At 37.5% G+C, this 25,450-nt stretch overlaps 1 protein-coding gene across 1 annotated transcript; it reads left to right on the top strand.

Annotated features, from left to right (window-relative positions):
- Nucleotides 1-2,880: 2,880 nt before the first annotated feature.
- Nucleotides 2,881-25,412, top strand: ATIC (5-aminoimidazole-4-carboxamide ribonucleotide formyltransferase/IMP cyclohydrolase). The gene is made up of 16 exons (XM_016150056.2): nt 2,881-3,023; nt 3,331-3,457; nt 6,094-6,170; nt 6,870-6,936; nt 8,268-8,356; nt 8,655-8,806; nt 9,098-9,254; nt 12,584-12,709; nt 13,532-13,639; nt 14,480-14,565; nt 15,746-15,835; nt 18,048-18,176; nt 21,874-21,966; nt 23,177-23,359; nt 24,709-24,864; nt 25,191-25,412. The coding sequence occupies exons 1-16, from the start codon at nt 3,005-3,007 to the stop codon at nt 25,308-25,310; spliced, it is 1,779 nt and encodes a 592-aa protein (XP_016005542.2). The 5' UTR covers nt 2,881-3,004; the 3' UTR covers nt 25,311-25,412.
- The last annotated feature ends 38 nt before the right edge of the window (nt 25,413-25,450 follow it).

Here is a 25,450-nt window from a genome sequence, read left to right as displayed (position 1 = left end):
TTTTTTTTTACTACTCCCTTCATTATATGAAGGCTCAATGGTTAAAATCCACATGCACTCTTAGGGCATTAAATGTTTGCATGAATGAATTTCCCATTTTTGGCCTTTTGATTTAGGCTACTTGCTGAACCAAATTAAACAAGCTTATCTTCTTTCAGTCTTCAACTACTACCTCAGCGTCATAACTTTCCAAATTTATTTACTTTTAGCCTCATATCCATTCCCGATTCGTATTTGTATTTCCAAAAACTTACTGTATATTTTCATTCAGTTATTTATACTTTGAAATCAACATTAATTTACCCAAAAGTCTCATTTTGACCTCAAAAGTAGACACATGCCAAAACTGTCCTTCTTCTTACTTTTTTTTTATGTTGGTTATTTGCTTTACCAGCTATTCAGATGATCAAGCTAAAAATGATAGAATCATTTTATATTTTCCTTATGTAATTGATCTGTGTGCTATCAGTTTTGCCCCTGATTCTGTCTTACATAAATCTCTCCTCTTCCATGCTTTCATGTATCTGGTTAGGTGTCTGTGTGGGTTAATGCAAAATCCTCATAACTGGTTTCCCTCCTTCTAGTTATTCTAATTCATTCTTTGTATTATTACCAACTTTACATTTCCAAACAGCCTCGAACCTTTGAGAAAAGCATTCAGATATTGTAATGTGTAATAAGATAGTTTAACTACTCTAGGTTAGAGTAGAGAGGGATTTTGTAGATAATACTTAATATATCCATCCAATTATCCAAGGTCCTAGGAGTCACTTCATGTAGCAGACTTCATCCACATGAGTTGAAACAAGTTGGAACAAGCTTTTGGAACAAGTCGGCCCCAAATGGAGCAGCGTTACTAATCTTTAGAGTCCAGTAGAAGATCCCAGATTTGGGTATGAAGTGAAGGCTTTTCGAAGAAAGTGATAAGTTTACACAAGGAGCAAACATAGAGGCAAAACAGATTATAGCACACTTGAGGAACTGAAATCACTCATAAATATCTTGAATAGTTTTAGATCTATAAAGATGATTTCAGGGTCTTCAAATTTCTTTTAAGAAGAGGTATGAAGTAAGAGAAGAAATGAAAATGTAATCAGTATAGTGCATGCATGTAGAGGTCTTTTGGAATGCTGTCATATGTACTAAAAAAGGAAACAGCAATGCTAGTGATAGACTCTTGGAAGATGAGCTCATGTCTTCATGGGGACGTCTTCCATTTTTAATACTCTAGCCTGCTTGCTACTAGCATCTTTAAAAAGGTCATACTCTACAACCAGAAAGATACACACTTAGTAACTACATCAGGGGAATAACCAAGAAGAAAATTATGCTTCTTTATTACCCTGATTAGTCACTTCGCAGTTTATACTTTCCGTGGATTAATTTGTTTCTTATAATCTGATGAAGCCTACATAACAAATGTTATCTCCACACTATAAAGCACCTGAGATTCCCAAAGATGAAATGATGTGTCCCAGATCACAAAGCCAGCAAAAAATTGATTTACTCTTCTTGCCATCAACACGTGAGGTAGTTATCAAGTCTGAAATTTAGAACTATAAAGAGATTAGTTAGAATTAATCTTAATAAACATTTTTAAATGAATAAAGTTGTGTCTTGGTCTGGAACCTACAGTTCATTCTATTTTAGCACGTATGGCAGGATTCCAAATGGTTTCTACAAAAATCAATTTAATCTTATGCTTTCTTTATTAAAATTTTCTAGTTATATCTAATTATGTTTCTGTACTTTTATTTATCATGAGCTCCTTAAGGATAGTGATTAGATGACATTTGTCTCTGCCTTTCCATCACTGTGTTTCTGCTATTTAGGCAGAAAGTGCTCAATAAATATTTATTAAACTCACTATTTGAAATTTACATTAAGAGAAAATGCCGAATGCCTAAGTACTGTTTATTTTCCTCTTATCACTAATTCTCAGCATTATTTTCTCCTTTCTCTGCTTCCTATTTCCTCTAAAAACCTTGTTGCCATAAGAAATGTACAAACCTGTAGGGAATTTTTATGAGAGTTTACTTGAGCCACACTGGCGACATATGCTAGATAGCAAGATCTCAAATGCTGATGAGAATAATAGTTCTGTAGCTTCTTTTATGCATTTGAAATTAAGGAGGGAATGTAAGGAAAATTGGAGAAAGCAAGACACAGATTGGACTGCAGGATAGTTAACAAAATTATGTGCTCTCTTGAGAATTAACACCACTTTCCAGGGGTATTACTTCTGTTATTTCAAGAGTGTATTAACCTAGATGTACAAGAACAATGGGCTGGGCTGGCTTAAAACTTTTCACCAGTTATAGGTCTTCGGCATGACTACCCACCATGACCTGCCCAGTTAGGAATTTATGATCAAATCACTCTGTGAGCTTACTGTCCATAGAATTCCCTTTCCCATCTACATGTGGAATTAAAAAAACTCAAATGAATATCAACTTTACTTTGCTTTGCCTTTATTATGTGATCGGCAGAGTCAATCACTTAAATCTTTAGGTCTTCATTTGATTTTTTTTTTAAATCTGCTAAATCAGGAGGATGATAGGTAATTGCCAAGATGCTGTCAACCTGTGAACTTTGGTTTCTCTTGTTTTCTGTAATACTTTTGATGCTTTCAGCTACATTTGTCTCTGGAGACAGGCTGCCTTGGACAGAAAACATTTGCTCCTGAGGCCCAGCGGCGGCCACATTTTGAGGCACAGGGACAAATCAGGTCTGCATTGTGAGATTCCAGGCGGTGTTCCTTCAAATTTAAGGTTCGGATCTAGAAAAGGCCCCATCCCACCCTCCCTTCCAACTTTAAAGCTCCAATTTCAGGTTTGAAATTGAGCAGGGCGGAGCGCGGGTGGGGCGGGGCAGGCCGGGTCATGTGACCCATCAGATGCCCTCCGGACTCACCCAGCTTCCGGAGCGAGATCCTCTCCGCAGGAGCACCTCTCTCTGCACGTGGCGTGGGCGCTGCTGTCCCAGCTGAGACTCGCTAGCAGCCATGGCACCCGGCCAGCTCGGTGAGCCCCGCGCGCGTCCTCGCAAAGCCGCGCCATCGGCGCGGTGCCTCGCGGCGCCCTCCTCCCGCGCCCGCAGCGGTAGCAGCCGCGGAGCGGGAAGTGGGTGGCCCAGGCCCGCGGTGAGGCGGATGGCTGCAGTCAGATCCCGCCGCAGGTTTGGGCTTGGGTAGTGTTGGCAGAGGTAATGGTGGCCTTGAAATTCGTGACTACCCTCCCTAAACCGACCTCTGGTCCCCTCCCTTAAGATCTTGAAGGACAGAGATCTTAATGTACTGTTAGTGATGAAGGAAAATGTCTTGTTTTTCAGCTTTGTTTAGTGTCTCTGACAAAACCGGCCTTGTGGAATTTGCCAAAAACCTGACTTCCTTTGGTTTGAATCTGATAGCTTCTGGAGGGACAGCAAAAGCTCTCAGGGATGCTGGTCTGGCAGTCAGGTAAGGCACAACTTGGTTTTTGAGTTAAGCCAATCAGAACGTTATATGATCACGTTAGTAACGTATTCCAGGCACTATGAGTAAAATACCTTATTTACTCCTTCCAGCAATGCCGTGAGCTTGGTACACTTCTTTTATAGAAGAGGAAAGTGAGGCTCAGAGAGAGTTACTAATTTCTACTTATGTTTACAGACTTAAGGGATAGTAGACCTAGCGGTTAGGACACTGGGCATCCTCATTTTGGAGTCTCCCTTGTAAACTGCACCCTATGACAAATTAGGTGAGCTGTTTGCAGGATAAACTCAATTTATGATTCTCATGATCTGTTTGGACTGGCTCTTTGATAAACTCTTGACATCTTTAAGTTTCAAGTCTCCTTCTCTAAGCATCTCTGGTAACCATATGAAGGCACAAATCTATCATTCCCTTGTCCACAAGCTATTCATTAACTGGCATAAATGGTGGGAAGAAGGAATGAGCAAAAGATAAATCAGGCTGCAAAGGAGCTAGCATTCTGCTGGTGGTAGAGGGAGTAACGATTGGAAGGTAGAAAATGAAAAAGGCCACAGGACAGCGTAGTAAGCTGCAGTGAGAGTTCATACACACCCTTGAAATATATTATGGAAAAGGAGTGAAGTGTTGGGTCTCCTTTTGTTACCATTTGGAAAAGTTCGCTGCTTGCTGTGTAGATCCAGGTAGAGGCAGATTATTATCTTTTTCCTCTTGTAATCCTGCCCCGTGTGGGCAGTACACAGCTTCCCTAAATTTAACAAGTTTATATGGCAAGAATGCCTTAATATGTTTCAAAGTTTTTGCAGCATCTCTCTGGTGGGGTTCTCATAAGAGCCCTGTAAGAACCATGGAAGGCAGAGCGGCTCTGTCTGAACACAGCAACGGGGTAAGAGCGCTTAGATAAACTGTTCTTCCATCGCCCCATATTGAGTCCTTTTGTGGTTGGACCCTTCACATTAAGCAAAGTCCTCTTCTGTATCCCCATTTCTTCCCCCACCAAGTGTTGTATTGTGGAACCATTTTAGACAGTTAGGAGAGAGAAAAGTATAATGAACATGTTGCGTATCCATGCCCTGTTTAAGTACCTAAAATTCTAGTCTCGTTTGCTCTGTACCTCTACGCACTCCTCACTTAACCCCATTAGGCTATCTCTTTTTTAAAAATTGTGGATATGTAAATGTGTTTCTCTCCAATTAAAGAGAGACTATTCACACTTTTATATATAGATTCATGTAATCCTTACAGCAGCTTTTTGGTGTAGGTAGTATTATTACCATTTAATAAATAAGGGAATTGAGACACGAAGAAGTCATGTAACTTGTCCAAGATCACATAACTAACAAAGCTAGTAAGAGGCAGAGCCAAGATTTTATTGTAGAAAGTTAACCTTGAGGTATGAAATAAACTGATGAGATTTTAATTGGTGATGTACAGCACCGAGCATACAGAGGGTTATTCCAAAGAGGGCAGGTGACATAAATTCTTAAATATAAAGGAGTAGCAAGTTTTTAATCAAATGGTGGTTAATTCTGCCTTCTCTGTTTTTAGCAGTTATCCTCCGTTGGAGAAATAGGATTTTATTTTGAATTACAGGAAAGGGAATTTTGAATTAGAATCCATAATATCACCAGTTTGTCGGTTTATGTTGGAACTGTGTGAGTCCTTGGTCAAACACCAGTGATTTGCAAATGGCCCTCCTTAATAGGGAGACTCTACCCAGGAAATTCTGTACCCTATTGTAGAAATTCCTGCTTTAAAATGTTTACTTTTTTTTCTATAAAGACAGTATGTGTTGATTGTAGATAATTTGAAAAATTTAGAAATTGTAAAGAAGGTAGTGGAAATGGCTTATAACTCTCTTTAACATATATAGTTCATTAAATTATTTCATAGTTCTATCTGGCATATACATTATTTTATAGCTCATAGAAGATAGTTTTTCTTGCTTTTGTTTGTGGGCATTTTTTTCAGGTCATTGAATTTGCTTATAAGTTCTGCCAGAGAGAGGGTTCATGTCAGCCTGGTGATATAGATCAGTAGTCAAATATTTTCTTTCATTTGACCCTGTGTAATATCTTGCAATTAATTTTCCAGCATTTTTTCTGTACAAGTTTTTAATGTTTACATATACAGATCTATTAATCTTTTGTTTAATGCTTTGAAAATATTTTTCTTGTATTTAATTTTGCTACTTCTATGAGTTTTTTGAAATGTTCAAATCTTTGATACATTGGGAATTAATTTTTGTGTGGGGTCAACCAGTTATTCCAATACCAACACCTCTTTTACTAAACGATCTTCTTTCCTCACTCAGTTGATTTGCCATCTTTATGCTTGTTTAGTCATAAAACTAAATTCTTGCTTTTACTTTTGTCGAGCTTCTGAGATAAGGATTTTTTTTAATGCTTTTTGTTCTATATTGCCAAATTACTTCTTAGTTGAAATTATTTAATGATATGCATTAGTATGGCTTATGATTCGATATCTGAATTCTGAAAATCCAGGCTCTGAAAAATCTCTCAAAATGAGAACAGTAGATTTCATGTTAGAAGACGCTTTGGAGTAGTACAAAATGTAAAATGACAATTCAGCAGAAAGAGTGACAATATTCTGTCTATTTTCAGAGATGTCTCTGAGCTGACAGGATTTCCCGAAATGTTAGGGGGACGTGTGAAAACCCTGCATCCTGCAGTCCATGCTGGTAAGTAATTGGTACCTTCAGATTAAAGCTGATTTTCAGGATTATTTTAGTTGATTACTTTGTAGAATAAGCAAGGAAAAAGTCAGTTCATATCAAAAATAATTATCTGTGAGGGTATGTTGGTTTTGTCATATTTGCCACTAAATATTATAAATTAGAACCTGCTTAAAATCTAGTTTGCTTTATATGCGATAGATTGATTGTTTTCCTCTGCTTGCTATTAGTCCTGACCTGATAATTAACTTAGAGTGATAGTTCTGGCTGGATTTAATGAAAATATTTAGAGTTTATGTGTGAAAACATTTTGTCATGATTCAAACTTAGAATAAAACATCACAATATAACTTTCAAAAGAACCCTTTTACAAAGTGCTTTTACTTTGTTCATTTATCTGGAAAAACTAATTGTGTATGAACCAAAATGGTGAGAAATAAGTATATTGCTAACTTATCAGTTACAGTAAAATTAGGCAGAATAAAGGGCTGTTATGTGAAAATTCCCTTTACGTTTTCTTAAGAGGAATTGAGAATTGATAAAAAAAAGATTTTTAAATATACCTGCTAATCTTAATTTTTATTTACCTTTGGTATTCTTAATTAGGCAACGTTAGAAGCTTTAACTTGATTAATGGGACTGCTGAAAAGAAGTACCTTATTCTGACTTGTTTTTTGAACTAATGCTTTAACTTTGTTAAATCAGGTATCTTGGCTCGTAATATCCCAGAAGATAATGCTGACATGGCCAGACTTGATTTCAGTCTTATAAGGTAGAAATTCGAAGTCAAATTTTTAATACATTAAGGATTAAAGATAAAGAGTGTGTGCTAAACCGAGTGCCCCTTTTTAAAGATCAAGACTAGTGTTAGATTTAGTTTCCTGATTGTTCACTGTGAACATTCATTCGTTATCTTATGTGTGACATTGTACATGTGTTAGCATTTTGGTTTTGCCAAATTTATATCACCAAAATGGGTACTTGAACTAAAAACAAGCTTTGCTTTTTTTTAGGAAGTTCTTATCTAAATTTTAGTACATAGAAGCAACTTAGTTATTTGCATAAAGATTCATTTTTTGAAAACATAATTCACATAGCATATAATTCCCCAATTTAAAATATACATTCAGAGGTTTTTTCTTACATTCAGAGTTGTGTGGCCATCACCACAGTTAACATCAGAATATATTCATCATCTCCCTCAAAAAACAACAAAAAAATTCCCATTAGCATTCATTCTTCCTCTTCCCCAACACCTTCTAGCCCTAGGCAGCCACCGGTCTATTTTCTGTCTCTATGGATTTATATATACTGAATATTTCATATTGGCGAAATATTCCTATGTCCTTTGTGACTAGCTTCAAAGCACGTTTTTAAGGTTCGTTCATGTTAGAGCGTGTATCAGTACTTTATTTGCTTATTGCTATAAAGTAATCTATTGTATGAATTATACCCCATTTTAATTATTAGTTCATAAGTTGATGGACATTTGGATTGGTTCTACTTTTTGGATGTTATGAGTAATGCAGCCATGAACATTCACATATAAGATTTTTGTTTGTGGACAAATATTCTCATTTTGGGTATATACCTAGGAATGGAATTCCGTGGTCAGATAACTATCTTTGACCTTTTGAGGATCTGCCAGACTGTTTTCCAGTGCGGTGTCATTTTACATTCCCCGAAGCAGTGTGTGACTCTATATGTCCTAGGTAATAGTGGTCACATTCCAAAATGATGAAGTTCTCTGGAGCCTTGTATTTTACCTTGCTGTGAAAATTGTGAAAAGGTCTTCGATGGCTCGGTAGTATAATGGGTAGCTAAGACTACCCAGGCAGCAACATTACAATATGATTTAGAGGGAGTAATGTGCAGTGAGCGGACCACCTGTTGACTAAAGCCACTTCCGTTCACCTATGCTTTGCAACAGCAGGAGATTCTGACTTCTCAACATAATTTTTTGAGTTCTAAAGTGTCAGGCTCACAGTTTTACATTTTAGATCTTTAGATCTTTTAGATTTTAGCTACTGACTAATTTTTCCTATGTAGCTGTAAAGCACATAAGTTGAGTTTTTGATGACTCAATTAATATTCTTTTTTTAGAGTTGTTGTTTGTAATCTGTATCCCTTTGTGAAGACAGTGGCTTTTCCAGATGTAACTGTTGAAGAGGCTGTTGAGCAAATTGATATTGGTAAGTAGAAAAGCCAGTTTTGAAGACTTAACAGAGGAAAGGATTATTTAAAATTTACATTAGATTTCTGGTTTGAAATGGACTATTGAGGGAGTAGAAAATAGTTAATGCTCCCAGGTTGTATTCTGGGATGACTGTAACTCATCTATATTTTTGAAGCTATTTCATTGTATACAGATCCAGCTGGATTATTTTTCCCTTATTTTTTTAAGTCAAGAATTGAAGTATGTGTACATCGACTATATTTGAAAGAGGTTAAACTGATATGAAAATGCAAATTGTCTTTTGTTCTTCAAAGGTGGAGTAACCCTGCTGAGAGCAGCAGCCAAAAACCATGCTCGAGTGACAGTAGTGTGTGAACCAGAGGACTATGCAGCCGTGTCCACAGAGATGCAGAGCTCGGACAGTAAAGACACCTCCCTGGAGACCAGACGCCAGTTAGCCTTGAAGGTGAGGGCGCACTTTTACCTAGTTCAGTGTTTGCAAAACAAAACATTACTCATTTCTCGCTGGATTATCTCATCTACCAAGGCCCTGCTTGGACCAAATACTAGAGAGGTATATTCTCTTTAAAAGATTGAAAGAGAATTGGAAAGGGAATAATTGACTGTGCTCTTGAGTCTTAACCTGCACAGGCATGTGTGGGGGGTGAGGGAGTGTCGTCCGTGTGCTACCTAAGATCACCTCGGACCCCCTTAGGGAAATGCTACTAGTGTTTCACAAAATTTACACCTTTTGTAGGCTTTCACTCACACGGCACAGTATGACGAAGCAATTTCAGATTACTTCAGGAAACAGTATAGTAAAGGAATATCTCAGATGCCCTTGAGGTATGGAATGAACCCACATCAAACTCCTGCCCAGTTATACACACTGAAGCCCAAGCTTCCCATTACAGGTAAAGACTCAGTGTTCTGGCATGATTTGCTGTGTCTGGGTGTGTGTGTGTATTTTTGTCTGTCTGTCTGTCTGTGTTATATCTGAGGTGGTTCCTGTTTAAAAGATAAAGTAAATTACAAAATACCTCTTATAGCCACCTGAAGTTTAAGTTGCCAGGTGAACTTGTGAGCAAAAAATATTGAGATAATCTTGGGTTCTGGAGAGTGGTCAAGCGAGAGATACAGATTGGAATGTGTTTATTGTATAGATAACTTTGAAGACATAGGATAGGGAGGGATGGCCTGGACTTCAAAAGTAGGTCAAGATCGAGCCTTTGGGTAGCAGTGGAGGAAACAGGCAAAGAAAAACCAGGTCGGAAGTCTCCTAGAGTTTCACCTGATTGGAATACTGCCCAGAACAGAAAAGTAACTGTTTGATTCGGGAACATTACTGGTGCCTTTTCCTTGGAATGATGGATCTGGAAGCCCAGTTGATGTGGGCAGAAATAGGAATGTGAGGTTAGGAAATAACAGAGATAAAGAGAATTCTTTGACAAAGAAATTAGGACTTCATGCATTTGTAAACTTACACAAGAGGATTTTTCGACTTTGTGTTGTGTTTTGTTCTGAAGGAGGGCTGTCGGAGCGGGTCCTACTCTGGTAGAAGGGAGGGTGGGTGCAGGCGGCAGAGGAGAGAGTTGTGGGTGTCGAAGGGCGTGAAGTCCCAGGCATTGGTGGAGGGTCGGTGTTGGGTGAGAGCAAGGCCAGCGTCCTTCGGAGCCTGAGAAGGCAGGCGCAGAGCACTCGGGGTGGTACACGGCAGTGGAAGGACGCAGGAGCCCCTGTCTGCTCCTCGTTGGTCACCAGCTGAGGGAGAGGAGGAGTGAGCAGGAAGCAGTGTGGGAGGTCTGAGGAGAAGTGGAAATGTTCTTTTCTTTCCCCTTCACACTTAGCGGATTGATAAGTTCTATTATCTACTCTACCTCAAATATATTTTGAATCTCTTCTAACACTGCCCAAGCCCCTAGTCACCCTGAAAGTCTCCCAGACCACAGTGATCTTAACAGGCCTCTGCTTTCTCTTTGTCCTTTTATTCTTCCCGTCATCTTTTAAAAATGTAAATCACATGCTGTCACACCCTGCTTAAAACCGTTTGTTGGCTTTCCTTCCTACTGAAGGGCCAGGTCCTGTCCTACAATCCCTGTCATCTCTGGTCTTACTCCCCCACAGTCCTCCCCAGACCCATTTCCCCTCAGCACCTTTCGTTTGTCGAGCGGGCAGAGCTCCCACCCCAGGGCCTTTGCGCAGGTTGCTCCTTTCATGCAGAATTCTCTCTGGTCCTGGTTTCTTGTCATTCTGATCTCGCCTGAACTCTCACCACCTCGGAGAAGCCTCCCCTGACCGCTCAGACCAAAGGAGCGGCCCATCACACTTTTGTCACGTCGCTCTATTTTTCTGCATATATTTATGTTTTCATTGTCTTCTCCCATGAGGATGGCAGCTCCCTAGAACAGAGACCTTCTCTGTCTGTGTTCATTGCTTCTTGTTTGTTCATTGCTGTGTCCCCAGGGCTTAGAATATTGCTTGTCATGTTTCCTAAGCATTTACTGAATGAATAATTAGAAACCTGACATTTTGCACGACTTTCCACTTCTAGAATTTCTTAAAACATTTATCTACTGTTAGATCTCAGATATTTCCTCCATATAGTTATATGTTCCCCATTGTGATTCTGAAGCCAAAAAAAAAAAAAAAATACTTCATGTACTTTCAGTGTTCCATACTTTCCATTTTCAAGACCTTTTGCATTTGTATTCAGTCAGGGCAACTATTTCTTTTTTTCAAGTACTACTTTTTAGAGCAGTTTTAGATTTAAAGCAAAATTTCTCAGAAAGTGCAGAGTTCGCAGACCCAGACGTATCCCTCCCTCCGTCCTTTCCCCGTTAGCGTCTGATGTTGGTGTGGTACCAATATTGATTCATTAACTAAGGTCCACAGCTTACCGTTAGGGTTTGTCGTGTGTTCTGTGGGTTCTGGCAAATGCATAATGTCGTGTATCTACCTCGATAATATCATGCAGAATAATTTCACCCCTGAAAATTCCTGCATCGTACCCCGTAACCCCAGCAACCACTGATCTTTCTGCCGTCTCCATTGTTTTGCTGTTTCTAGAATGTCATAACATTAGAATCACACTATGTAGCCTTTTAGCCTCTGGCTTCTTTTATTCAGTAGTGTGCATTTAAGGTTCTCCCATGGCTTTTGGTGGCTTGAGATCTCATTTCTTATCACTGAATAATATTCTACTGTATATGGATTTACCATAGTTTCTCTATTCACCTATTGAATGGAAGGACAATTTTTGACAGTTTAGAATAAAGCTGCTGAAAACATTCAAGTACAAGTTTGTGTGGACATATTTCCAACTCATTTGTATAAATATCTAATATTTTCTCTTATTAACTATTTATTGCCTATTTTGTTTCTTCCGTGCCTCTCCCATAAGCTCCAGGAGGACAGTGATTTTGGGGGTGGGAGGAGAGACTATTTTATTCACTGATAATATCCCACGTACCTGAAACAGTGCCTAACATTGCAGTAAGCTGTCAGGAAATATTTGGTAAAGTTCTTTAAAAGTATCTCGTGTCTAGATAACATAAAGGAAATGCAGTTATTTTAAGTTTGTTTTTGATTAATGGTCCACTATTTTTTTATACATGCTAAACTTACAAATGTATATTCACAAGAGATATCAGCTTCTAATATTGTTAATAGGCAATGGCAGAACTCTGAAGTTGGAGTCTTTTTAACTGCATTTCAGATTTGAGTTGGACCTACTGAATCTGGTATAAAAGAAGAAAAATCCAACACATTTTTCCCCTCCTCTCCTCCCACTCACAGCTCTTGCACTGAAGTTGGTAATATTATATCTTAAATTGACAAAGTTTATAACTTAAAGTTTACACTATCTCTTAATTGCCATAATTGATTAATCTTATTTCTGGACTGAAATGGATCCCTGATCATCACTTGTCATTCTCCCTTCCTAAATTTCTGTTGATTTACTTCTAGATTGACTGGATTGGTCCTCTAGTAGGGGCAGGATGGGGGCGGGGACAGAGAGGGAGAGAATGAATGAGAATGTTTGGTAAAAAGGGCTCACGTTCTAGAGTTCTGTTCACTTTTCTCACCAAGTTCGTAGTTGTTTGTGTAGATCTATTTGCCTCTTTATTATACATCACTTAAAATATATTTGTACAGTCTTCATATGTTTTAATGTTTTAAGAAATGTACATATATCTAACCTTATTAACCCTAATTGATAATGTGTATATATTTTTATGTGTAGTTCTAAATGGAGCCCCTGGATTTATAAACTTGTGTGATGCTTTGAATGCCTGGCAGCTGGTGAAGGAACTCAGAGAAAGTTTAGGCATCCCAGCTGCTGCCTCTTTCAAGCACGTCAGCCCAGCAGGTAAAGCACTGCACTCTGGAACACTCTGGAACCGTTCGAAATGCACCCTTTAATTTTGAAAAGAATTGACAAGTTCTAATGTGAATGTAAACATTCTATGAAGTCTAAAACCACTTTTGTCAAGTCTGTTAACACTTTCAATATGGTAATATGATAAGACCTGATAACACGCAATTATACACAGATATAATTGCGTAACATTGGAAAATCAGGAAGTAGTTTTTTTTGTAGTGGAAACATGAAGTTTTAGAAAATAAATGAAGTAGCTTGATGCAGTATGACTAAATATTTTTCTACATGGTCGAAGATGAAACTGAGTGGACCTAAAGAAGTTATTCTTAGGACACTGTATAGCCATTGTATGAGATACCTTTTTACTTTTTATATTTAAGTCAACTCCACAACTTAGTTATTTATATCACCAGATCTGCTGACGGACAGTCCAACACATAATTCGTTCTCAGGTGTTTATTCGATGTTAAAACGACGTGAGCAGGAAAGAAATAAATGGCATGTGGTATCAAGCAGGATGGAGAGAGTGAGTGATGAGGTAAAACCAGCCTCACAGACGCGCCTGGTGCTGACAGGCCTCCGACGTGTGGCTCTGTTTTCATAGGCCAGAGAAGACATTTCCCCCTGCTCGCCCTCCCCTCCGACTGTACTTTTGGTGTTTAATTATCTGACCAAACAGATTTTTATTTAATTTGGTACAGGTGCTAGACATTATGCTGCATAGACTAGATCTTAAGAAAAATGCTCTGATTGAGGAGTCGACAAGTGGCAACTTGAGATTTTTGGTGGTTTTGTGATTCTCTGTACCAGGTGCTGCTGTTGGAATCCCACTTAGTGAAGACGAGGCCAAAGTTTGTATGGTCCATGACATGTACAGAACCCTGACACCCATATCAACTGCATATGCACGAGCAAGAGGTCAGAAGAAGTGTTTTTTGTGTTTTAATAGGAAAAGCAGAATTTTACCTAAAGTAAAATAAAATAGTATTATCTTTGTTTTATTGTAAGATTTCAAATTATCTTTTAATTTGTTTTTATTAATACTTCAAAATGATTTATGGGTGCCATGGAATAAATTTGTTTATGCATATGTGTTGTTGGTATTTTAACGTAATAAATGGAAGCATAATTGGAATCCGGTGCATTTAATTTCAGATTAGGCTATGAATGCATTTGTATTAATATATGACTAAAATTATATGGTTATTCTGACTGTATTGTATTAGAATTGCGTGTTTCACAAATATCTAATTTGTGAGTTTAATAACCTGTGAATATTACTATTATGTCATTTATGGAAAATAAAGAAGATTATTGAGAAACCAGATATTGTAGTTTACCTTCTGCAACAGGGGTTAGCAAATTCGGGGCAGTATTCAGCCTGCCCCCTGTTTTCTGTAAATGGTGTGGCTGGAGCAGGGCCACGTCCCTCTGTCGATGCGCAGTCAATGGCTGACTTCAAACTACAGCCGGAGAGTGCAGTGGTTGCACCAGAGACCATGTGGCCACAAAGCTTAAAAAACATTTGGCTATCAGGTTGGCCACAAAAAGTTTGCCAAGAGCTGCTCTAATAGGTCAAATTTAAGAATACTTTCTTACTGTTTATTTTGGTTAATGACTTATTAATCTGCTATTTAAATCTTATGTAAACAATAACGTTAAATTTAGAGAAATGGATTTTATATGATGACATTGGGTTTTTTTTAACACTATTTTCTAATTTGTAATAAAACATCTCGTTTTAATTTTTCTTTACAGGGGCTGATAGGATGTCTTCATTTGGTGACTTTGTTGCATTATCTGATATATGTGATGTCCCTACTGCCAAAATTATCTCCAGAGAGGTTGGTGGTCATTTATGTGTCCTGATTCATGCAGAACTGAGAAAAGCTTTATTTTTTCATAGAAACTATAGCCTGTGATGTTTATATTTGTACCATCTATAGGTTAGTTAAGTTTATCATTTATAATGTTTATAGTTTATGTAGAACATGAATCCTTGACTGCATTGTAATTTTGAGATTTAGTGACTGTTTCAAATGGATATTTGGCTGTCATAAGTTTTAAGTTATATTTCCTTTAAATTTTCCAGTGGTCATTATCTAAATACCAAAGCTAGTGTTTTCTGAAGAGCAGAGGATGCCATTTTGGATAATGATATAATAATTAACTTTAAACCGTCATAGGTTTGTAATGAAAGAGACTGTCTAAAAGGAAAAATTATAAATTCTGAAAAACTAACCTCCATCAACTGAGTACCAAACAGACATTCTAGAAACATCAGGCAGCTTGGAGAGGGAACAGTAGGTAGAAGTGAAGGCTGAGGGGACATGCAGCTTGTTTAGTTGCTTTAGGGCTTCTTCCCATGACTACGACCACCCCCAGCTGCAACGGAGCTGGCCTGAGCACCATCGGTCATAGCAGGGCTTTGGAGTATATGAGCCATGTGTGACTTTTGTATCTTTAGTTATCGGATGTTTAGTCTTTGATTTAGTCTGAACCACTTAGGTTGCTCAAGCCAGGTCCTGGCCAACCTGGCACCAGAACATGCTCTTCCTAGTGCAAAACATCAGCCATAAACAGAATAGTAAAACATTTTTCTTGCTAAGGCATATATAGTAGAGCGAATCATTGTTAAAATTAAAATGAATTACCAAAAATTTTGAAAGGAAAGCACACAACACAAGAGGAAGCGAGCTGTAGAAAGCTGTATTCTAACATAGGCATATCTTTTTCAAGTATAGCATAGTAAGCTGTCACTTATTATCATTGATAGGTTCTGTGACTGTAAGGAACACAACCTATAATGAAACCAATTAATTGATAAAAAGAAGTTTAAGTTCCTGTATCACCTCATCAATGAAATAACGTTATTCAAGAACCTGTTGCATTAGCATATGTTGGAGGTAGAAACTGGAAAATACTGCTACATTTATTTAAAATAGATAATTGTCTCTAGATTTTTTAAAGAGGTATTCTCCGATTGTTTTAAATAGAAAATATATATATTTAATATATTTACAGGTATCTGATGGTATTGTTGCCCCAGGATATGAAGAAGAAGCTTTGAAAATTCTCTCTAAAAAGAAAAATGGGAACTACTGTGTTCTTCAGGTTAGTGAAATTCATGTTCGAAATGTAATTCACTCTTTTATTTTGTGTCTTTTTCCCCCCATATTTAATATTTCCCTTATACTGACTTTCTTCTGATTTATCCCTCTTTATTCTAGTTTCTTTATCCTTAATCCTGCAAGTTTTTTTTTTTTCTTACTATTTTTTGGTTTAATATGAAGGTAGCTTCTTTACTCTTAATATTAAATTTGTAAATTTCTTGAATAATTAGCATATTTACACGATTTCCTATTCAAAAGATATTAGGCCATTTGAAGAAAATTTTCCCCATCTTTCCCTCTGCCACTGTGTTATCTTTTTTTAGAAGTACCTAATATTTTAAATTTCATATCTTTTCTGAAATAGGCTATACTTGATTAGTGAATATTTACTCTTTTTTTCCTTTTTTTTCCCCCCTCACTGTTACAAATGTACCCTGCTTCACCATCTCGAAAGTTTGTCCCATGTCTGTGGATCTCATCTAGACAGTCACAAGTCTAGCTGCTGCACAATCCCTGCACTAATTAAATGGGGTTACAGGCTGTATGTATTGGTAATTTGGATAGATACTGCCCCTCTTAGAGCTCGTGCAACAGATTTTGTCCTAATGTAAATGTGTAAGGGTACCTGCTTTCTAACACCATTGCCAGCATTGTGTTCTTGAACTTTTTCATCTGAGTAGTAAGATTGATGAAAATGGCATTTCATTGTAGTTTTAATTTTTCATTATGTGTAGTAAGGTGAACATCTTTTCATATTTAAGGGACTTTTTACTTCCTTTTTTTGAACTGTATGCCCACACTCTTTGCTTGTTTTTCTAATAGATTGTTGAGGGTTTTTTTTTCTTACTGATTTTTACAAACTTGTATGCATTAGGGAAACTAGCCCATAGACTAAGAATTTATAGTGATAAAGCAGAGTTATTTACATTGAAAGTAAATATCGATAATGTTTTTTTTTTTTTTTTTTTCAGAAAGTATCGATATCATAAAATCCATAGAATCCCAACTCCATGTAATGGAAGTTATTAAGTATCTTTCATTGTAAGATACCAATAATTGTATAGTTCATTATATATTCCATGTGAGCTTTTAAGGGAAAAAAACCACTTTAAATACACATACTTTCTTTTTAAAGCTACTTGACAGCAAGTTTAACCGTTCAGTTAGCTGCCACTATATTCTTCAGTTTCTTAATTGTGTTTTTTTGTTAAGAGTGTTAAGTACTAATGGCTGTTAGCAATTACATGTAGCATCCTGGAGAATGTTTTCCAAACCATGAACTCATCATGACCTCTTCAGTACCTGACAGCATCGTATTCAAAGGTGTGAAAAGGCGACTGGAACTTCCTCAGTAATTTATTTGAGACTTGGCTAAGTTTGCATGTGGACACATAATTACAACTATGGAACAACTTAAATTTCTCCCCCTGTCTAATATCAAGTTTCTTTTGACATCAGCTAATTGGAGGGCACATCCTAATTTTAGAAATTTTATAATACAAAGGAAAAAGGAACATTTTAGAATTCAGGAACGTACAAATTAAGCAGAATTAACATGAGGATTTGCTTGTAAGTTATAGATATTACTATTTTCTAAGTCAAAGATCACCCAAAAGATAAATGAAGAAATATACTGTCAATTTTAGAAAAATACCGAGGAGGAGAGCAGCCTTATGCAGATCATTCCCACGTCTTGATATCTTTTCAAAATCTGGGAGAGGAAGATATCAATAAGTGACATATTCCCTTTCAAATAGCAAAGACAACAGACTACAAGTCCCATTTCCCTCCTTTTAACTTCTTTTTAACTTGTAATTCAATCGTTAAGTATTTTATGAAATTTTTAGAAAGGGTAATTAAAATTTAATTTTTGTGCCACCGCTTGTTACCAAATATGTTTTATCCACTGATCTTTCAAAAGGATTATATAGATAGAGCTTTTAGTGAATGCTACCTAAAACTGCAATCATTGGTTTTAATGTTATATAGAAATTGTAACACCTGTAATACCTTATAGGGTCGTAAAAATTTTTGGAGCAAAATGTTGGTGCTTGGTCTTCTTTTATACCTGTACTAAAATAATCTTGCGTATTCTTACATTAGAAAAAATGCGTATAGCCTTGCTTACAAAGAAATCCTTTGTATATAACTTAAATGAAAAATTTTGAGGAGTGTCAATATATCACTTTTAACTCTTTATATTTGTACTTTAGATGGATCCATCTTACAATCCCGATGAGAATGAAGTTCGAACTCTCTTTGGTCTTCGTTTAAGCCAGAAGAGAAATACTGGTGTCGTCGACAGGTCATTATTTAGCAATGTTGTTACCAAGAATAAAGATGTAAGTTTGAAAATATGTGAACTGAATGTTAGTTATTCTGTAGGTCTGTTTTTAATATATATAAGCTTATGCAATTATTAAGGCCTATTTAAAACTGGTTGATATGCAAATATTAGTGCATCTTCGACTCATTATCAGGTAAGCTTGAGTTAAGAAGTTTGCCCAAGGTTATGCAGTAAAGGAAATGGCTGAGTTGGTAAATGTTTTCTGAAATCTCTTAATTGGGCCTTCAGTTTTGAAGGATATTTTAGTTGGGTCAAATGTTCACTATACTTTTTGTCAGTATGTCAGATGAGTCGCTCCATTGTTTTCTGGTCTTATCCACTGGTGTGCCTGGTATTTTTAATTGACAGCTCATCATTGGTTACGGTTAAATTATAGAGATATTTTGAGGCTCTGGACCGTATTTTGTTGTTGTCGTTCCAAAGAGAGTTGACTTATGCTTCTGGCAGGTACATCAGGTGGAGGCAGCTTGTCTTTCTCCTGGCAGGAATTGAGCTGATTTGAACTCGGGCTTCAGTCTTTGTGAGGTCTGTTTATGGTTCTTCCCTATTCTGCTGAAAGCGAAGTGTCGACTAGTACCCCTCTTCTCTGGAGTATGCGGAACTGTATTTTTGCCTCTTAGTCCTGTAAGACTCCAAAGCCACACTCATCTTATTCAACTCTTAGTTTATTACTCTCATCTTGAGAATGCCTTCAGGCGGAAAAGCATAGACGGTCACACTCATTTCTCCCTTTATATTTGAGATCTTTGCCTCTTGGTGCTTGGTATTTGATTAGCTCTCTGTTCAGCTCTTCTATTTGTTCTTAGAAAAAGATTAGTCTCTTAACAAGTCATTCACTGTAAGAGAAGTGGAAAACGAGGAGCTGCAATCTGTTCCAGGCCTGACTCCTGAGGCTTCAAGTAGAATTGTTGAAAATAAGCTTTACAAACCTTTTTTGGGATAGTTCTATCTGTGAGTAAGCATATGGTGATGTAGACATGATCTTTGTGTGTCGATTTGTTGGATATTCTTCTCTTTTTAACTTTGAAAATCGACGGTGCCCCTCAGTAAAGGAACCTGTGGGCGTCATACAAAGAAATATCTTTCAGCCCTTTGGATTCCACTCCTTAGCCAAGACGATGACAAACTGGGATTTCCACATGGAAACCGGTTTGCAGCAGCATTACTTTAAGCTGCTCACAGTGAAATAAGGTGCTTATTACTTCATTAACCTGGTTGCTCAATGTATCTTTATAAAAACTGACCTGTTCCATGGTACCCATGTTGACAATTGTGCCTAAGTATTAAGACCCTCACCTTTTAAAATTTTCCTTGCAGGTTTATAGATTTTGATCTGATTAATGATTTAGCAATATTTGATTGGTTTTGTGCCTCTGGCTATGCCCGCTTAGATGCTTTTTACATGGATCGAGGCTGTGGTTTTAATTACTCTTTTATCTAAATTCTTCTCTATTTGTTTCATATCTTTTTAATAGAAATCTGGGAATTTTAAGGATGAAAATAATGATTTTATCCTCCTTTATATTTCCTTCCCTTTTTTTAAAGCAGATTTTTAAATTAACATTCCAGCTTCAAAATCATCAGATGGTAATAAGTTTAGAATGGTTTTAGTCCTGAGAGAATAGAAGTATAAGGAGTGTATATTAAGTATTAATGAACATGCCTTAAGTATTTCTTTTTCTCTCATTTTTTTTCGAACAATGTTCTATTTTAACTGTTTGTGCCATGTTATAAGACTAAATTTCCTCACTCCTACCCTTCCCCTTCCTTGACATGTCTCATATTCCTTCATTCTAACTCAGAATACCAGGCTGTATTTGAAGGTAGATGTCAAGGAGGCTGGCATTGGTTTTTAGAACAAGAAGAATAAATTGTATACTTGTTGACTCAAACAGCAGATATAGATAGGAAAGGATATTACCTTACATTAATAGCACCTTAGAATTACAAATTCTTAAGAAGTTCTAACAATGTTTTTTAATTAAGCTTTTAATTTTGAGATTAAAAAAGTAAAAATTGGAGATTCTCATGCAGTTTTAAGAGTTCCCATGTACCTTTTACCCTATGTCCCCTAATAGTAATATCTTACAAAACTATAGCACAATATCACAATTTTGACATTTTCTTTGACAATCAAGACACAGAACGTTGCTGTCACCACAACGAACCCTCTTGGTGCCCTTTTTAGCCACTGTCTTCCCTCCTGCCTCTGCCCCCTCCTCAACCTGGAGCAACCCGTTCTCCCTTTCTGTAATTTTTGTTCATTATACATTCATGAACAGGTTTTTGGGTGAACGTCAGTTTTTATTTCTGTTATAAATGCTCTGTGCTCTGGAGTGTAATTGCTCAGTGCTGGGCGATACTGTAGTTGCATGTTTAGTTTTATAAGAAACTAGCAAACTGCTTTCCAGAGTCTGTACCATTTTACATCTTATACCTGCAGTGTGTGAGTTCCTCTGCATCCTTACCAGCTTTTTTGAAAGATAGGCATGTGGCAGTGTCTCCTCATTTTAATTAGCATTTCCTAATAGCTAATGATGAACTTTCTTTTTTTATGTATTTATTTGCCATCTATATCTAACCTTTTTGGTGAAATGTCTCTTCATATCTTTTTTTAAATTTTCTAATTCTTTTTTTGTTGGTGGTGAGTTTCAAGAGGTCTTTGTATATTTTAGGTACTAATTCTTTGTTGATTATGTGGTTTGCAAATATTTTCTCCCAGGCTTTAGCTTAATACAGGGTCTTTTGTGGAGCAGGAAATTTTAATTTCTTTGAAGTCCGATTTATCAGTTTTTCAGTGAGCTGATTTACCAAATAACTCCTGCTTATATTCTTTGTCCCCTCAGCATGCTGACTGACATAGGTCATTGTCCTTTTTCATTCGTATTTGTTCTTTATATCAAAGATAGTGAACTTTGGGCTAAAATATTTGTTGTTTTATTCTATTTGGACTGGTAGTTCACAATGCATTTCTGAATAGTTTCTACTTAGAACATTCTAGACAAAGCAGAAAATGATCCTAATTTGATTTTCCCTCAACAGCCTTGGTTGTATGTGGGCATCACATTTGTAACATCTGTGAAAATTATTCTTGGTGTTTTTTTCTGAACATAAATGTTATCACGTCTCTAGATATATTTTGGTACCGTGGTAGGGAAAATATATGTCACTTTTGGAGTGGATGTCGTATTTCCTATCTTGTGTGATATGTAAACAGGCTTAAGCCAAAGTTGGTGCAAAACGGCATAAATGTGAGTCTGTTGTACATTAGGCAGTGTCCCGAGTTCCACAACAAATATGTTAAATGGTAATCTTTTCAGTAAAACACAGTAGTGTTTAACATGAATAGTTAATTTCACCTCATTTGAAAGAGCTAACGACAAGTCTATTGCAGTAAATGGCGTATAACGGGTCCATAACCCCCGGGCCATGGACCAGTCTGTGACCTGTTAGGAACCGGGCTGCACAGCAGGAGGTGAGTGGCTGGTGAGCGAGCAAAGCTTCATCTGTATTTGCAGCCGCTCCCCAGCACTAACATCACCGCCTCAGCTCCTCCTCCGATCAGCAGGCATTAGATTCACATAGGAGCACCGGTCCCTGGTGCCAAAAAAGGTTGGGGACCGCTGAAAGATCCTTGAAGTGAAATGAAGTTCAAAGAGCCCATTGCCACCTACCATTCTGCGTTTTTTCAGTTGCCAGAATCTGCGATCAGAGATCTCATTGTGGCCACCATTGCTGTCAAGTACACCCAGTCTAACTCCGTGTGCTATGCCAAGAACGGCCAGGTAACCAAGCTGTGAAACTCACCTGGGATGGAGGGGCTGTTGTTTTACAAAACGATATTCAAAAATGTGTCTTCTCCGGTAGTAGATCACTTAAAAGGGAAAATTTGCCAATTGTTTCTCCCCTGGGTTCGTCAGTATTTCCTGAGTAACTTGGTGGACTGTTAAAGCTAATGATGATTACGAATTATCCTTAGAGCTAAGTATTAAAATTTGTCATATTGCTTCTTGCCTAGAATGAGTTGGCACATCTTGGCTTAGTGGGACTCAAGTAGCTGCTACAAAATCTGGTTTATTCACACGCACACATACCCCACCATTGGTAGTATTTCCAACAAAGGAGTAAAGAACAATGCTGCCACCCACCAGCCCATGGTTTTGCAGCTCCTAGGGTATTTTCACATAGATTTCTTAGGTTATTTTACCAAGAATTCATAGGTGAGGAGTTAATGTGATTTTTTTTAAATCAGGTTTACTGAGGCATAATTTGTATACTGTAAAGTTCACCTTTTGTAAGTGTCATTTGACCAGTTTTCAGAAGTCATATAGTGCTATGACCACTACCGCCATCAGGGTATTGAGCATTTCGTACTGTTTGATGTTAGCAAGATGTGTAACTTCTTTCCTAGCACACCTGGCTGTGGAGACAGAGCTGAGCCAGCCCATCGCTCAGGCATCTGACTCCAGGGTGAACCTGCTTCTGTCATAGCTTTGGTAGCATTGGGAGCCCTTTCATCCCATGGTGTCTTGAGCTCTTGGCATTTGTTGAATTATTTGACCCATCAGTGGGAGGGTGAGAGTAGATGTTGATTAATTAGTGTGTGACCTGGAAGACCCTTTCAGATTCAGAATTTTCCTGACTGCTAACTGTTAAAAGATTGCTAGTCTCTAATAGAAACCTGGAATATTGTGGCTATCGGTCCTCCTTCTGCTCAGGTTCTAATAAGTTCCAGTAAGACCGTGTTTCAGTGCTAATGTCCAAGAGTTCTAAAAACTTCCAGAATATTAACAGGTAAAGCATATAAACAGTAGTCATAAGTCTCTTAATCCTCACCTTTTAGTGACTTAAAAATTACTTATATTGCTCTTAACTTTGGCCTGGTTCTTTCTTCCACAGAATTAATAGGTAGGTTTTGGGAAATAAGCACAAAAGATCCCTTGAGACACATGTGTCACTGGAGGAGGTGTTCATTTTAATGTCCATGTCCTTCAGGTCATTGGCATTGGAGCAGGACAGCAGTCTCGGATACACTGCACACGCCTTGCAGGAGATAAGGCGAACTTTTGGTGGCTTAGACATCACCCACGAGTACTCTCAATGAAGTTTAAAACCGGAGTGAAGAGAGCAGAAATCTCCAATGCCATCGATCAGTATGTTACTGGAACCATTGGCGAGGTAAAGGCCTATCATTGGCTCGTGAGTGGTGTATATTAGTGTGTTTACCCTTTTCTGTGTAACAGACGTTACGTTCATCACTACAAAGATAAAATGCTATTTTCTTGAATTTCTTCATTGTCTAAAAACTGTTACTCTAAACTTTTTACTAGTTCTTTGTCTTTTGTCTCATGTACCTTCATCCAGTTCTGACACCACAAATCTCTGCCTTTCTAAATTATAACCATTGGTTTAGTTTTGCACACTTGTACCTCCCCTGTTGATTATAGGCTTTTGATGGCAGGGACTGTTTTTCACCCATCTCGAGGTACCTGTCGCAGTGCCAGGTGTGCCATTACACCTGAGGCGATATTCAGCATTACATGCAAATTACTTGATAGCAGGAATCAGTTTTTTCTCCACCCACATTTTCTGTAAGTGCCATTGAGAACTCAGTATAGTTTCGTTACATTTCATGTTCTTTAATATCTTCTGTTTCGAAGAGGGTCTATGGGCACGTGAAAGTGGGAAGTGTCAGGTAGCTCTCCAAAATAATAGGGTTTAGCTCAGTTTCTGGATGCAGCCAGTGCTGAAGAAATACTGATTGGAAAATAAGAGAAAGGTCTGATAATCAGAATCTCAGTGGTTTTGAATCTCGTTCTGAAGGGCAAGTCATCTATACTAAGTCGTCCCCTCGGGGACTGGAATCCATGTTGTAGTGTCATTGAGGCTGCAGAGTGAGCCTTGTAAAGGGAAGTACTTAAAGCAGCTTCTCCTTTTTACTTTAATCTTGTATTTTCCTGCTTCATATTACCCAGCAAAACCCTGCTAATTGTTCTGGAGGAGTCATTATGTGTGTACAAGAATGAAAGTATGTTGTTTAAGCCAAAAAAAATCACCCGAAATGGAAGCACCTTCTAAAAATATGAATGTTATGCATCATTATGTTTTGGTTTGTCTATAAGACTATTCTCGAGAGTGATTTTATAAATGTACTTAGAATTTCTATCATCTGTTTCTAATTTCTTGCTTTGATACAGGGATATAAAGTAATAGATTTAACTTGGGCAGAGATTAAAAAAAACTTATGTTTGTAATAAAGTAAATGGTATAGTCTTTTACTTTGTACAAAGTAAATGATATGGTCTTTACTTGGTACACTTAGAATCACTTTTTTTCCTTAAGGAAATGTTAAAAGCATTCAAAAAAAGAGATTCTAAAAATAATGACTTTGAATGTAAATAAGCATCATTATTTGCAATTAAGAAGTCCTAGGAAAAGTGCTTAAGTGCTTGTCAGCGTTCTCGCTTGCATCAAATAGCACTAAAGATGGTGTCAAACCTTCTCTCCCTTCTTCCCCCCACTCCTAGGATGAAGATTTAGTAAAGTGGAAGGCACTGTTTGAGGAGGTTCCTGAATTACTAACTGAGACAGAGAAGAAGGAATGGATTGACAAACTCAGTGACGTTTCCATCAGCTCCGATGCCTTCTTTCCTTTCAGGGATAACGTAGACAGAGCTAAAAGGGTGAGTGGGATTGGCATGCACTTGCTGAGAAGTGATCATTGTACAGAAACTGTTTCAGAAATCATGCTTCTAATTTTTGAGTTCTGTGAGTTTATATATCCAGGCTATGAAGGTGATGTATCATTGGTAGTTAGAGAATTGTTTTGACTTCGCTCCATTTGATATGTAGCTAACTCAGATCCTCTCATTTTGCCTTTTTGTCTGAGTACGTGGGTGCACAGTGCGGTTGACTCTTAGTTTATGCTTTATAGATGGGGGTTTTGATGTTTGTGTATTTTAACATAAAATCGTGTTTTGAAAGCCAGTCTCTCTCTCTCCCTCCTCAGAGTGGCGTGGCGTACATTGCTGCCCCTTCCGGTTCTGCTGCCGATGCCGTCGTGACCGAGGCTTGCAATGAGCTGGGAATAATCCTCGCTCATACGAATCTTCGTCTCTTTCATCACTGACTTCATCACATTATTTTAAAGTCTGCTTATGTGTAGGTGAAAACTCATTGGAAATTTTGAAAATACTTTTTAAAAAATAAAATGTGAAGTCTTAATCTTGGATCCGTGGTAGTTGTATTTAGTGTGTCTTAAAGATACAG

Source organism: Rousettus aegyptiacus, unplaced genomic scaffold, assembly GCF_014176215.1.
Source record: "Rousettus aegyptiacus isolate mRouAeg1 unplaced genomic scaffold, mRouAeg1.p scaffold_m13_p_2, whole genome shotgun sequence".
NCBI classification, from domain to species: domain Eukaryota; kingdom Metazoa; phylum Chordata; class Mammalia; order Chiroptera; family Pteropodidae; genus Rousettus; species Rousettus aegyptiacus.
This window is presented reverse-complemented; position numbering and strand designations above follow the sequence as displayed.